Raw genomic sequence first — 14,548 nt, 5'->3', positions numbered from 1 at the left:
CAAGGGGTGTAACCAACCTTAAATTTTGGCACTTTTTCTTTGCCAATACATTTTAGATCAACTCTATTTTTTTAATTACTCCTTGGTATTCAGTTGAATGTACCACACAGTTTGGTTCTTTTGAATCCTATAGGGCCACATTTGAATCATTTTCAGTCTTCCATATTACAAGCAGTATTGTAGTAAACATCCTTGAACATAGGTTTACTGTACTTACTTGCAGAATAAATTCCAAACAAATTGTTGAGGTGTGCGCATCATACCATCAAAATTATATAGGAGTTCCAGTAGGCTGCACTGTGTATTACTAGACTTTAAATTTTTACTGATCCAACAGGTGAAAAATAACAAATCATGAGGAAGATTGAGCATATTATTACATGTTTATCAGCTAGTCCAGATGTTCTTTTAACACTGTCACAATTCTTTCTTTTGTGGTCAGGCTACTCTAAATGCCAGAACATCCATTTTGGCAGCAGCAAACCCAATCAGTGGACACTATGACAGATCAAAATCATTGAAACAGAACATAAATTTGTCGGCTCCCATCATGTCCCGATTTGATCTCTTCTTTATCCTTGTGGATGAATGTAATGAGGTAATCATGTGAACTGTCACTGCTAGCTTCCTTTTTCATTTCGAATAATTAACACAGGGCTGGAAAATACACTGCCTGACACCTGAGATTGTACTGATGTGTACTGACCTTTAGTTACCCTAAATGTGACACAAGATTGGGTAAAGAGTTTGGTAAGTACTATTTTAATTTTCAAAAAAAGAAACAAATTACAATCAGCTGCTGCCCATACGCTTTTGGATTTTTATAAAACAGAGTTTTTTTTGTTGGTGGTTTTGTTTTTTCAGTCACCTTGAAAACACTTGAATGCCAGGGAAGTTTTTTTTTTTTTCATGATGAGTCATTCATTTTCCCATTTCCTCCCTTCAAGCTGTTGAATGTATTAGTTTTTTCCCCCTGATTATGTGGTAGTTTAAAGATTGAGTAAAAAATTGAGTTTACTTGAATTCTGTTATACTTCATTAGAACTACTTATACTTAAATATTGATAAATATTGCACAGCTCAGATATAAACAGAACTACAAAATGACAAGGTGTCACAGCTCATACTAATACTGTTGGCTATGTTTTAATTACTGAATATGGAGGTGTTCTACATTCCATTCAGCACAATGCCCAGCTTTTATTTATCATGGGAACTTTAAAAGCCATCTATTTTGTAAGTGGCTGTCTTTTTTTCTTTTCCTCTACAAATGTATTTAACCACAGATAATGGGGTTGCCTGATTTTGTGCATCTCAGCACATGACTGATTAAATTAGTTTTGTGGGCAATTAGGTTAGACTACATTAAAACATTAGAGAAGATAGTTTTATAGAACTTTAACTGGAAATAATTTCACACTTGGAGTTACAAGAAAAATACTAGTGTGTAGAACACTTATTTCCTGTTGACCTTGTTCGTATTAACTGTTAACTGCTCATTTACTTTTCAATATGTACACATTTTTGTTATTGAGCTATTTCAGAACAAGTTATATATTTTTGTAGCTTTTTTTTGTTAACAATTCTGTGTGATTATTTTCTGAACATGGTGACTAAAAGCACAGACACTGAAGGGAGACTATTGAAATCTTGACTCAACTACTCACTGTGAACTTGAACAAATTCTGTGGGCATAGATTTGCTCATCTGAGAAATGGGGATAGTATGACTTACCTACTAAGGTTTTTGTGAAGATTGCATAAGTTAATATTTTTGGATATGGTCACGGCAACCATGTCAGGCATATACTCAGGGCCCTTTAAATGTTAGTTCTGCTATTGTTATTAAAATTGGATATTCAGGAATAGAGTGAGGCATATCAAACTTACTATCAGACTTTTCTCACAAACTGTGCCTGTTAATGCTTCTTTCAATTGCATATTAGAGCTTGTTTTTAGCAATGAATCATTTCTTTTGGGGATAGTCTGAAGTAGAAGTGATGGTTAAAGTGATTTTCTTATTTTGCATTAGGTTACAGATTATGCTATTGCCAGGCGGATAGTGGACTTGCATTCAAGAGTTGAGGACTTTATTGATCGTGTGTATTCCCTTGATGATATCAGGAGGTATCTTCTTTTTGCAAGACAATTTAAACCCAAGGTAACTGCTCTCTTGTATTGGGGTAAAGCATGAGTATATAAAGTGGAATTTAAACAAATAGGTTATATGGCAATAACTAATACTTGTTTTATCAATCTAAGGTGTTTTTTTTTACGATTTATTTATTTATTTGAAAGTCAGAGTTAAACAGAGAGAGGAGAGGTAGAGAGAGAGAGGTCTTCCATCCACTGGTTCACTCCCCAGTTGACCACAACGGCCAGAGCTGTGCCGATCTGAAGCCAAGAGCCAGGAGCTTCCTCCAGGTCTCCCGTGCGGGTGCAGGGACCCAGGGACCTGGGCTGTCTTCTGCTGCTTTCCCAGCCCATAGTAAAGAGCTGGATGGGAAGTGGAGCAGCCGGGTCTCGAACTGGCACCCATATGGGATGCCGGCGCTTCAGTGTTAACCCGCTGCACCACAGTGCCGGCCCCCTCAATCCAAGTTTTAAAACCTGTTTTTAATTTCTTATTTTAATTTTTTTTTATGATTTATTTATTTGGAAGAGTTACAGAGAGAAACGGAGAGGCAGAGAGAAAGAGATCTCCCATTGTTGGTGCACTCCCCAGATGGCCTCAATGGGGTCCAAAGGCAGGGGCCCCAAGTACTTGGGTGATCCTTTGCTGCTTTCCTGGGCACGTAAGCAGGGAGCTGGATCAGAAGGAAAGCATCCCGGACTCAAATTGGCACCCGTATTGGATGCCAGCACAGCATGCAGCAGCTTTACCCACTACACTGCAGCATTGACCACCCCCCCCCTTTTTTTTTTTCATTTTAGAAAGCAGTTTATTTCATCTATATTCCATGTATTTTATTTGTGAGGCATTAATTACACTTTCTTTTAATTGGGAAAGGTTGGGAATTACTGCAGACTAGGACATCCTTTTATTTCCACCATTTTTAAGAATCTTAAAATTATTTATGTGCCAAAATCAGTAGTCCGTTGAATGTTCTTGAATAGGTTCTCTGAGGAAAACTTACTGGATTCTTCCAAGTAACTATGACAAATATGAATCACTAGGTTTAATAAATGACGTAGTTTACTGGACTCAATCTATTGGGGTATCCAGGATACCTACCTGGCCATTTATTTTTAAAAATAAATGTCCAGGAGCTGGCGCTGTGGCATAAGAAGTAAAGCCGCCACCTGCAATGCCAGCATCCCATATGGGCGCTGGTTTGAATCCCAGTTGCTCCATTTCCAGTCCAGTTCCCTGCTAATGCACCTGGGAAAGCAGAAGATGGCGCTAGTCCTTGGGCCCCTGCACCCACATGGAAGACCCCAAAGAAGCTCCTGGCTCCTCACTTTGGATCAACCAGCCCTGCTAGGTTGTTGCAGCCATTTGGGGAGTGAACCAGCAAGTGGAATATTCTCTCGCTCGCTCGCTCGCTCAATATATATAATGCTGGCACCATAGACTGCAGCTGTACCCACCATGCCACAGCACTGGCACCTCAGAAGTTTTTTTAATAGTAATTCACTATCACTGATATCAAAATTTCACCTAGCTTAGTTCCCCAAAATGTTGCCACCTGAATGACCTGTAAGCTTATTAACGTACCTGTCACCAAATAAAAGTGTTTCTCTAATTTCACTGATGTTCCGAAACAGATTTCCAAAGAATCAGAGGATTTCATTGTGGAACAGTATAAAAGGCTCCGCCAGAGGGACGGATCTGGAGTAACCAAGTCATCATGGAGGATTACAGTGAGACAGCTTGAGAGCATGATCCGTCTCTCTGAAGCTATGGCCCGGATGCACTGTTGTGATGAGGTATCAGTCACTTGGACATGATGGGATCAAAGAGAAATTTGTTGCCTTGTAGGCATGTTTTTATCTTCAATATGGGACATACATATTTATTTATAACTGTAGAGTGCTCACAGGACACATGACCCTGGGACTTTCTGTTTAACAAGGTTTTTATCGAGTGATTAATAGTGATGATATAATCACATTATAGAGTGTTTATAGAGTTGAGTTACCACTCACAACCATTCATTCAGGAAAAGCATTTTGATACCATATATTTTACTGGGCTGGAATACAGGTGAGATAATGCAGTCTCTGGGTTCAAAGAGAACTCTCCTCCTAGGTTTTATAATGTACAGTTTTTAAACTGTTGCTTAAGCCTTGGATGCTACAAGCATATGTCAGTGGGTGTTGGAGGGGCGGAGGGAAAGGGTGTCAAAGCCCTGTAGCTCTTCTTCAATCAAAACCCCCTTTTATCTAGTTTAGATATTACATTTGTAATAGTTTGGTTTTGGTCTTTTTTGAAATTGAGGTATAATTTACATAGAAGACAATGTACAGATTGGTGACATATAAAATGTTTTTGTATGTATTATATATAGGTATATGTAAAATACATATATATGAATGTCTTATGACCAGTGAGCACAAGATAGAAACCATTTCCATCATCCTAGAAAGTTCCCCTTTGCCAGGCTTCACTTTCTTCCCTAGAAGTATCTGCTATTCTGATTTCAATCACTATTTCTTTACCCTAGATGAAATTTTTGGCTTAAAAATTTCCCCATTTAAGTTTTCAAATTCTTTGCTATTTGGTACTTTGCTATCAACAAAGTAGTTTCACACAAACTTATCTACTATTATTTGATTTACCTGACACTTAATAGGCACTTGTCTGGGAAAAAAGATGAATAAGAGAGCCCTTGCTTTCCTTTTCTGATAATGTGGTGGGGACAAGATATATATTTCATTAAGCTTCTGAAAAATGCAAGGAAAATCCCTGTGATAGAACATCACAAGCGAAGAGTACAGAGATCAATTTCTTTGTCCCTAAAGGAAGGGGGAGGAGGTTGTAGAAGTGCTGATACTGAATCCTAATCACTTATGGGTGTGTAGAGTTTTGATAGGCAAGAGATCTTTGGGGAAAGGACATTCTAGGGTGAAAGTTTAGTGAGACTACAGAATACCTGGAAGAATATATAAAGGGGGCTCTTAACAACCATGCTGACATTTATACTTTTTGGGAATTGTGAATGAGTTGTAAAATTGGTATTGTGTTAGGGCAAGCTATAATAATTTTGGTCATTTTAAAAATTTCATCTTGGGGCAGGTGTATGGTCTAGTAGTTAAGATGCCTGCAACCCATATGGGAGTGCCTGGGTGTAATACTGGTCTCTGGTGTCTGTCTCCCTCTTGAGTAAATGAAAATTTTGAAAATAAAAACTAATCTTTAGGTACCCAATTCACATAATATAGGGGCCGGCGCTGTGGCTCACTTGGTTAATCCTCCGCCTGCAGTGCTGGCATCCCATATGGGAGCCAGGTTCTAGTCCCGGTTGCTCCTTTTCCAGTCCAGCTCTCTGCTGTGGCCTAGGAAAGCAGTGGAGTATGGCCCAGGTGCTTAGGCCCCTGTACCCACATGGGAGACCAGCAAGAAGTACCTGGCTCCTGGCTTCGGATCTGCACAGCGCCTGCTGTGGCAACCATTTGGGGAGTGAACCAACGGAAGGAAGACCTTTGTCTCTCTCTGTCACTGTCTGTAATTCTACCTGTCAAATAAGCTAAAAAAAAAAAAAAAGATTAAAAAAAAATCAATGCACACATTTCAGGCACACATAAATATATTCTCTGAAGAAAATTGAGTATTTGAAGGATATGATATGAAAAATTCTGCATAAATGTAAGGTATTTGCTGCCTCTCTCTTCTTTTAATTAGTTTATTTATTTGAAAGTGATCTTCTATCTGCTGATTTACTCCCAAGTAGCTGCAATGGCCAGAGCTGGGCCTGTCCAAAGCCAGGAGCTTTATCTGGATCTCCCATGTCAGTGGTGGGGTCCAATGACTTGGGCCATCTTCTACTGCTTTCACAGACCATAGAGAGCTGGATTGGAAAAGGAACAGTCTGGATACGAAGCTGTGCTCAAACGGGATGCTGTTGCTGCAGGCAGAGGCTGTCATCTACGCCACAGTGCCAACCCCTATACCTTCCTCACTTTTAAGATTATAGAACAGGCCAGTGCCGCAGCTCATTTGGCTAATCCTCCGCCTGCGGTGCCGGCACCCCAGGTTCTAGTCCCCGTCTGGGCACCGGATTCTGTCCCAGTTGCTCCTCTTCCAGTCAAGCTCTGCTGTGGCCCAGGAAGGCAGTGGAGGATGGCCCAAGTCCTTGGGCCCTGCACCCGCACGAGAGACCAGGAGAAGCACCTGGCTCCTGGCTTCGGATCAGCACAGTGCGCCGGCCATAGTGGCCATTTGGGGGGTGAACCAACGGAAAAGAAGACCTTTCTCTCTGTCTCTCTCTCACTGTCTAACTCTGCCTGTCAAAAAATTTTTTTAAAAGAAAGATTACAGAACAATACACCCATGATTTTCTCTAGCAGGTATGTATTTCATTGTTTGCATTTAAAATCATCCAAATGTTTGATACTTTTTCTGCTATAAAATGTGAAGTGTGAATCACTGTATTCTCAGTTGTTTCCTTGTTGTTCCAAAACCCTTTATTAAATAATCTTTTTCACTCTAGTTTGGTATACTTTTATTGTACATTCTTGGTTTATTAAGATCTCTTTTAGACTTTCTGTTGTATCCCATTGAGTCTGTCAGCTCTTACATTGACAAGATATTTTAATGAATTTAAGTTTTTTATTTATCTGAAATAGTGAGACATCTTTGATCCTCTCCAAATGGTTGCAGCATTTGGTCCTGGGCCAGGCCAAAGCCAGGAACCTGGAACTCCATCCTGGTTCTTTTATATAGGTGTCATGTAGGCCCAGGCACTTCAGCCATTTTCAACTGCTTTCCCAGGTGCTTCAGCAGGGAGCTGAATTGGAAATGGAGCAGCTGGGGCTTGAACTGGCACTGACTTGGGATGCTAGCGTTGCAGGTGGTGGTAGCTCTACCTATTGGGCCACAATGGCAGCCCAAGGGGCTTTACATTTTAAATGTTAGGCTGGTTCCCATGTGTTCTCTTTTTGGCTGTTATATACTTAGGCTTTTTACTATTAATATTATTGGTTATTTTTTCATTAAATGTATATATTAACTTGAACAATTGACATCTTTATAGTGATTTTTCCTATTCCAGAATATTGTAGTAGTTAGAATAGGCTAGATTGTGCTACTGTAAAAATCATAGCTGCTTAAAATATTTTTTGCTGATTCTGCAAGTCTGTTGGGTCAACAGGATATTGTCCTTGTGTCATTCAGAGTCAGATACAAAGGTTCAATCTTGACATATGTTTCCATGATGACAGAAGACAGGAAAGAGAAAAGGTGGTGAGCCACAAAGCAACTCTTAACCATCTTTCCAGAAATTACACTTCTGATATTTCACTGACCAGAAAAGTTAATGTGTCCATATCTAAGTTTGGGTAGAGAAGTGCCTCTTAACCAAGTGGATGAATGAGAACAGCAAACATTTATGAGTAGTTGTGATGACTACTGCCAATAGTATCTTTGCACCTAACTATTTTATTTCAGTGTTTTAAGCAGTTCTTTTCATAAGTTTTTGCATGTTTCTTGTTGAACATGCAACATGTTGGTATTTTGCTGTTTTTCTGGTTTTTAAGATAAAATCATTTTTCCATTTCATTTTTTGTTCTTATTGTCGTGTAATATTGGTGAATTCCCATAATTTATTCAGTAGTTCTCCTGTTACAGACATTTGGATAATTTCCATTTTGGGTTCTTGGGGATTTTCATGTCTTTTGATTCATATAATGCATATATGTTTACATTTCTGTGACTATACACTAAGGAGTGGAATTGTCAGATAGTAGATTTTGCATGTGTTTAGTTAAAAACGCCGTAGAGTTTCAACAGTTTATATTCTTGCCTGTAATGAATGAGAGTTGTGCATTGTTGTCAACACTTAGTAATGTCCACTATTTCAGCAATTCTGATACCAAAAAATTTGTTGTGCTAGCATATCACGTTGTGTTTTTGTGGTGAGAGAGATCATCTAAAGACCATCTGATACATCAAGAAAACTCAGTTAACTGAATTACCTCCTTTTTATTGGGTTAGGTCCAACCTAAACATGTGAAGGAAGCTTTCCGGTTACTGAATAAATCAATCATCCGTGTAGAAACACCTGATGTCAATCTAGATCAAGAGGAAGAGACCCAGATGGAGGTAGATGAGGGTCCAGTTGGCATCAATGGTGAGATATTTTATGACTGTTCTGGAGATGGGAACCAAAAAGTTTTCTGAGCTGCCATGATGGTGAAAGTGCAGGTTTGAGTGGTTATGAAGTCTTTGTCACAAAAGAGTAGAAAATGAATTGAATTGTTTGCAAGTTAAAGTAAAATTAAACCATTTATATAAATATATGTGCTTGAATGGGTGAAAGAAAATAACACCAAAATGGTGGTAGCAGACTTAAAATTTCCTGGCCTAGACCCTTATTTATGTTGTTTTTTTTTTTTTTTTTTTTTTTTTTAATTGAAAACTTTTAAGATTTTTATTTATTTGAGAGGTAGAGTTACAAACAAAGAAAAAGGTCTTTCATTCACTGGTTGACTTCCCCAAAGGCTGTAACTGCCAGAGCTGAACCAACAGAAAGCCAGGAGCTTCTTCTGGGGTCTCCCACACAGGTTTGGGAGCCCAAATGTTTAGGCCATCTTCTACTTTCACAAGCCATAGCAGAGAGCTGGATTGGGAGAGGAGCATCTAGGGCACAAACCAGCACCCATAAGGGATCCTAGTGCCACAAGCGGAGGCCTAACCTGCTATGCCATAGCACTGGCCCCTAAAAACATTTTAGAAGCACAGTAGAGCAGACAAATGTCAGGATTTTTTTAATTTTGTACACAATAGTACAAATGAATTTTTTTTAAAAAGATGTTTTTATTTTGAGTTAAAAAGAGGAAAAGACAGATCTTCCATCCACTGGTTCAGTCCTCAAATGGCCCCAGCAACCAAGGCTGGGCCCTGCTGAAGCTAAGAGTTTCATCTAGTTCTCCCATATGAGTGTAGGGGCCCAAGGACCTGGGCCATCTCCCTGTGCTTTCCCAGGTGCATTAGCAGGGAGCTGGATCAGAAGTGGAGCATCTGGAACTCAAACCAGCACCTATACACCAGCCCCAATAAGTGAACTTTTAAATCATGAAATCTTTATATCTAGCACTCCACATTCATACCAACTGAGTTTTTGCATTCACTAATAAAGTTTATAAATTTCCCTCTAATTTTTTTGTAAAATTATTAGGTGTTGTGCATAACTGTATTGTTTTGAAGTTAGTATAAGTAGGATGATTGTCTGTATTAACACTTGATAAGGGCCTGTTGCAGGCACTAAAACAATATTCAGGTAGTTACTTTTTCACTTAGGTCATGCTGACAGCCCTGCTCCTGTGAATGGAATCAACGGCTACAGTGAAGCTGTAAATCAAGATCCTGTACCCAAACCCTGCTTACGATTGGGCTTCTCTGAATACTGCCGCATCTCTAACCTAATAGTGCTTCACCTCAGAAAGATGGAGGAAGGTGAGACGATTCATAGCACTGTGTACATGCTTAGTCATTTACACAAGCTGTATTTGCATAGTTCACTTCTGGTTACTGCACAATTGTATTCTGTTAGAAAAGATGGTAAGTTATTAGGCTCACATTAACAAGGTAAATTTGGAATGTCAGCATACCTGCTGGCCTGAACGTTTTCCTACAAGCTCATTGTCAGACAAAGGCTTATAGATCATTCTTATTAATATTCTGGGCCTATGTTACTAGCTTTAAAGCAGAATTTGGAACCTGATAACATAAATAAGCACACAGATTTTTTTATTTTTTAAAGATTTATTTACTTACTTGAAAGGAAAGAGGTCTTCCTTTTGTTAGTTCATTCCCCAGATGGCTGCAATGGCCAGAGCTGGGCTATTCCAAAGCCAGGAGTTTCTTCCAGGTCTCCCATGTGGGTGCAGGGGCCCAAGGACTTGGACCATCTTCTTCTTTCCCAGACCATAGCAGACAACTGGATCAGAAGTAGAGCAGCTGGGACTTGAACTGGCGGGCTCATGTGGGATGCTGGCACTGCAGGCGGCAGCTTTATCTGCTTTGCCACAGTGCTGGCCCCATGATTTATTTTATAGATACAGAATTACTACCCACAATGGCTTTATTTAAAATAGATGAACTCCCAGAATATTTTTTTAAAAGATTTATTTATTTGAGAGAGTTATGGAGGGAGAGAGGGAAAGATAGATGTCCATTTGGGATGCTAACTTCACAGGTGGCAGCTTTCCCCCCATACCACAACCCTGGCCCCAGTATTTGTTCTTCACATGCAAAATGAGCCCAAGAAATCTACACAATGCAAAGGCAGTAGCAGACCAGTAAAGCATGGTGTCTATCACTCAGTGCAGTATATGGATACTAGTACATTTCTACCTTAAGTGCTTTACCACATTATTTATTCAAAGTTTTATTACCCAGAAGTTAGACACAAGGCAGATGGAAAAACAATGTAATTGAATAGAACTTAAATTTCCATTTGATAGCTAAGCTTCAGGTAATTATTATTTAAAAATTTAAAAGATAACTGCTGGCTTCTGGATTTTTTTTTTTTTTTCTTCATCATCACAGTGTCCATTTTGTTATAGAGAAAGAGAACATTGGCGATTGTCTTCGCTTAGTAAAGATCTGAGACTTGTAGTTTCTGGGCTTGTTCCTGGGAACTCTGGACAAGTGCAAGAAGAGAAGGCAGTAATGTGGCCACTGCATTGCACGTCAGGTTTTATTCTCACTTTCTTAAGAGCTTTGGGGACTCAATATGTTCTTATGTTTATTTACATTTCATTATTTTCTTTCTCTCTCATCGGACTGTTCTAGATGTAGATGACCATTGATGGAACAAAGGTAAAGTTAGCACCCACTGACAGAAGTTTTAGTAAGCTTTAATAAAACTTTTCAAAGCCATTATTATGGTAAGGCTAAACCGTCCTCCCTGCCCCCCTTTTTTTGTGATGGCTAGAATCAAAACTAGAATTTTCATCTATTCACTTTATTTCTGAGATAGATATGGTATTCAGGCCTCAATTTTTCTCATGAGAGTGTAACTTTCATGTTTTGTTTTTTTGACAGGCAGAGTGGACAGTGAGAGACAGAAAGGTCTTCCTTTTCCGTTGGTTCACCCCCCAATGGCCACTGCGGCCGGTGCACCGTGCTGATCCAAAGCCAGGAGCCAGGTGCTTATCCTGGTCTCCCATGTGGGTGCAGGGCCCAAGCACTTGGGCCATCCTCCACTGCACTCCCGGGCCACAGCAGAGAGCTAGCCTGGAAGAGGGGCAACCGGGACAGAATCGGGCGCCCCGACCGGAACTAGAACCTGGAGTGCTGGTGCTGCAGGCAGAGGATTAGCCTATTGAGCTACGGCGCCAGCCGTAACTTTCATGTTTTTAAGAAACAGTTTCTGGCCGGCGCCGTGGCTTAACAGGCTAATCCTCTGCCTTGCGGCGCCGGCACACCGGATTCTAGTCCGGGTTGGGGCGCCGGATTCTATCCCTGGCTCCTGGCTTCGGATCAGCGCGATGCGCCAGCCGCAGGGCCATTGGAGGGTGAACCAACGGCAAAAAGGAAGACCTTTCTCTCTGTCTCTCTCTCACTATCCACTCTGCCTGTCAAAAAAAAAAGAAAGAAAGAAAAAAGAAACAGTTTCTATGGCTAGGCTTTCTTAAAATAAACTGGTAGTTTATTATTTTAGGTGAAAACCCACGGATTCTTGGTCTTTCTTCCCAAAGAGGAAAAGTTACATTTAAGCTTTGTTCATTTTTTTGAGATTGATTTTATTTATTTGAAAGGCAGAGTTAGAGATCTGCCATCTGCTGATTGACTTTCCAAATGGCCACAACAACCAGGAGCTTCATCCTGGTCTCCCATGTGAGTGCAGGAGCCCAAGGACCTGGGCCGTTTCCCAGGTGCATTAGCAGGGAGTTGGATCAGAATTAGAAAAATTGGGACTTGAACTGGTTTCCTCCCATGTGGATGATGGTGTTGCAGACAGTGTCCTAACCCATTACTCCACAATGGTGGCCTCACATTTAAGTTTTGTTTGCTGTTGTTTCATTCCTAATTGATTCTTTCACTTGCTGTTGGCAAACTTTTTCATAGCTAATAAAGCATGAAAAAAAGACCTTCATACTTCGAAATATTAATAGGCTTTAAGAAATCTGTTTTTGGCTGGCGCCGTGGCTCAACAGGCTAATCCTCCGCCTAGTGGCGCCGGCACAGCAGGTTCTAGTCCCGGTCGGGGTACCGGATTCTGTCCCGGTTGCCCCTCTTCCAGGCTAGCTCTCTGCTGTGGCCCGGGAGTGCAGTGGAGGATGGCCCAAGTGCTTGGGCCCTGCACCCCATGGGAGACCAGGAGAAGCACCTGGCTCCTGCCTTCGGATCAGCGCGATGCGCCAGCTGCAGCACGCCGGTCGTGGCGGCCATTGGAGGGTGAACCAACAGCAAAGGAAGACCTTTCTCTCTCACTCTCTCTCTCTCTGACTGTCCACTCTGTCAAAAAAAAAAAAAAATCCTGTTTTTATTTTATTTAGAATTCTTCCTTTTCTGGATATGGTAATATGACAGGTTATTTCAGTCATATAATTAACATTGTAAAACTTATTTCATCAGATGTACTATTGATAGGTTGACAGTTATCTAATGTGTACAAGACCTTGTTGTGTATACAGACAACAAGATTGGCAGTTCAATTTGTTTTGGCAATACAGTTTGCCAGAAAATAATCCTTTTGAAACGTTCTTTTTGTTGCAGAAGAGGATGAGTCAGCATTAAAGAGAAGCGAGCTTGTTAACTGGTACTTGAAGGAAATCGAATCAGAAATAGATTCTGAAGAGGAACTTATAAACAAAAAGAGAATCATCGAGAAAGTTATTCATCGACTCACGCACTATGTACGTACCTAACTGCACTTGGCATAGTATTAATGAGGGAAAGTGTTCATGTCTTATATTTTTGTAGGTTCATTAGAGAATGTTTTTTGATACTTGTGTTACTAGAATGTGATCAGAATTACTCATTGTAAAACAAGGGAGAATTAGCAGCAAGTGACTTACTTCCTCTACTAAAACAGTCAGAACGTAAAATCAGGTTAAATCTGGGAATGTTGTGTTAGAGCTGATATCTGAATGTTTTTGTTTCCCACCCCAGCAACCTTATGCACCCGTGGTCATACAGTAAACCTTCAAGTATCCTGACCACCTATTTCCTAGGTTTTATCTTCCTGATATCCTTAGTTCACACCTTACACAGCCCAGTAATCCCTGTTGTCTCATACTTTCAACTTTGTCCCTTTTTTGTCTTCCTTACTTGGCAGAACCCAACCCTTGGTAAATTTATCTCTGGGCAGCTAAAAGTACTCAAAGAAAAGTATATAGCCACATATCCCATTTTATTTAAATTCATGACCACAAGTCTCAAGCAGGTATTTTGTAACTTTTGTCTGGTCAAACTCATAATAGCATGATGCAGTTCCTAGTTGATGCATTCATCCACTCTTTTAAAGGCCCTAATACATTTTCTCCATTTGTCAACTCGTCATTCTGGGTATTCAGCCTGTCAGCAAAATTTGTCACAGTTGATCATTCTTTCTAGACTAGTCTTCTAGAAGTCCCTGGACTTCTGAGTCACCTCATTCTCTTGGGTCTTCTGTCTCACTGGATATATCTTGAATCCTTTTTCCTGAAACTTTTTCTTGCTGTACTCTAGACCGTTTGCATTCATTGCCTAATCTACTTGGTTTTAAGAATTTTCCATCTGCTGATGACTCCTAAGTTTCTGTCTTCATTTCTTACATCTCCTCTAAACCTGAGATGGATGCAGCCAGTTACCTACTATTGAACTAACAGGCATTTCATGCAACAGTTTTCCGCCTCCGTGTCCCCATTTTACTCAATTGCTGTAAGCCAGACATCTAGGACTCATCCTTGATTTCTTAGTTTGAATTATTCTTCAGCAGCAAATCCTGTGAGCTTCCCTTCAGTGTGTTTATATTCTCTGTTCACTGCCTCAGCAGCCCACCCAAGGCACCATGCCTGGATTCCCTCAGGCACCTCCTGACTGTCCCCTTTTTATTGGTTCTTTTCCCAGCATCAATTGACTTTTTTTTCCATTTGTCTTTTTAAAACATAGTTTTACTGCCCTGCTTGTCAGTGTTTCTCTCACATTTAAAATAAAATCTAGTTTTCTTACCCCTGACTGCAGAACCCTACAGAATCTAGCTCTGTCTCCCTTATGCACCTCATACCACAGCACTCTTCCTCTTGTCCACTCTCCCCTAGTAACACTGGCCTTGTCCTTATTCTTAGACCAAACACAAAGGCCTTTGCATTTGTCCTTTTTCTCTTTTCCCAGATATCCACATCCATACTAGTGTTAGCAGAGACATTACTCTTTGGAAGCTTTGCTTTCAAAATGC

The 14,548-nt window shown here is 40.3% G+C and overlaps 1 protein-coding gene across 1 annotated transcript in view; it reads left to right on the top strand.

Moving 5' to 3' along the window:
• Positions 1–14,548, top strand: part of MCM6 (minichromosome maintenance complex component 6) — a 48,015-nt gene that overhangs the window by 30,403 nt on the left and 3,064 nt on the right. The window contains exons 11-16 of the mRNA XM_062186185.1: positions 443–598; positions 2,032–2,160; positions 3,768–3,929; positions 8,155–8,290; positions 9,460–9,615; positions 12,886–13,025. Of these exons, the coding sequence (XP_062042169.1) occupies positions 443–598; positions 2,032–2,160; positions 3,768–3,929; positions 8,155–8,290; positions 9,460–9,615; positions 12,886–13,025 (879 nt within the window). The remainder of the gene's footprint in view (positions 1–442; positions 599–2,031; positions 2,161–3,767; positions 3,930–8,154; positions 8,291–9,459; positions 9,616–12,885; positions 13,026–14,548) is intronic.

This window comes from Lepus europaeus, chromosome 1 (assembly GCF_033115175.1).
Source record: "Lepus europaeus isolate LE1 chromosome 1, mLepTim1.pri, whole genome shotgun sequence".
Taxonomy (NCBI): domain Eukaryota; kingdom Metazoa; phylum Chordata; class Mammalia; order Lagomorpha; family Leporidae; genus Lepus; species Lepus europaeus.
This window is presented reverse-complemented; position numbering and strand designations above follow the sequence as displayed.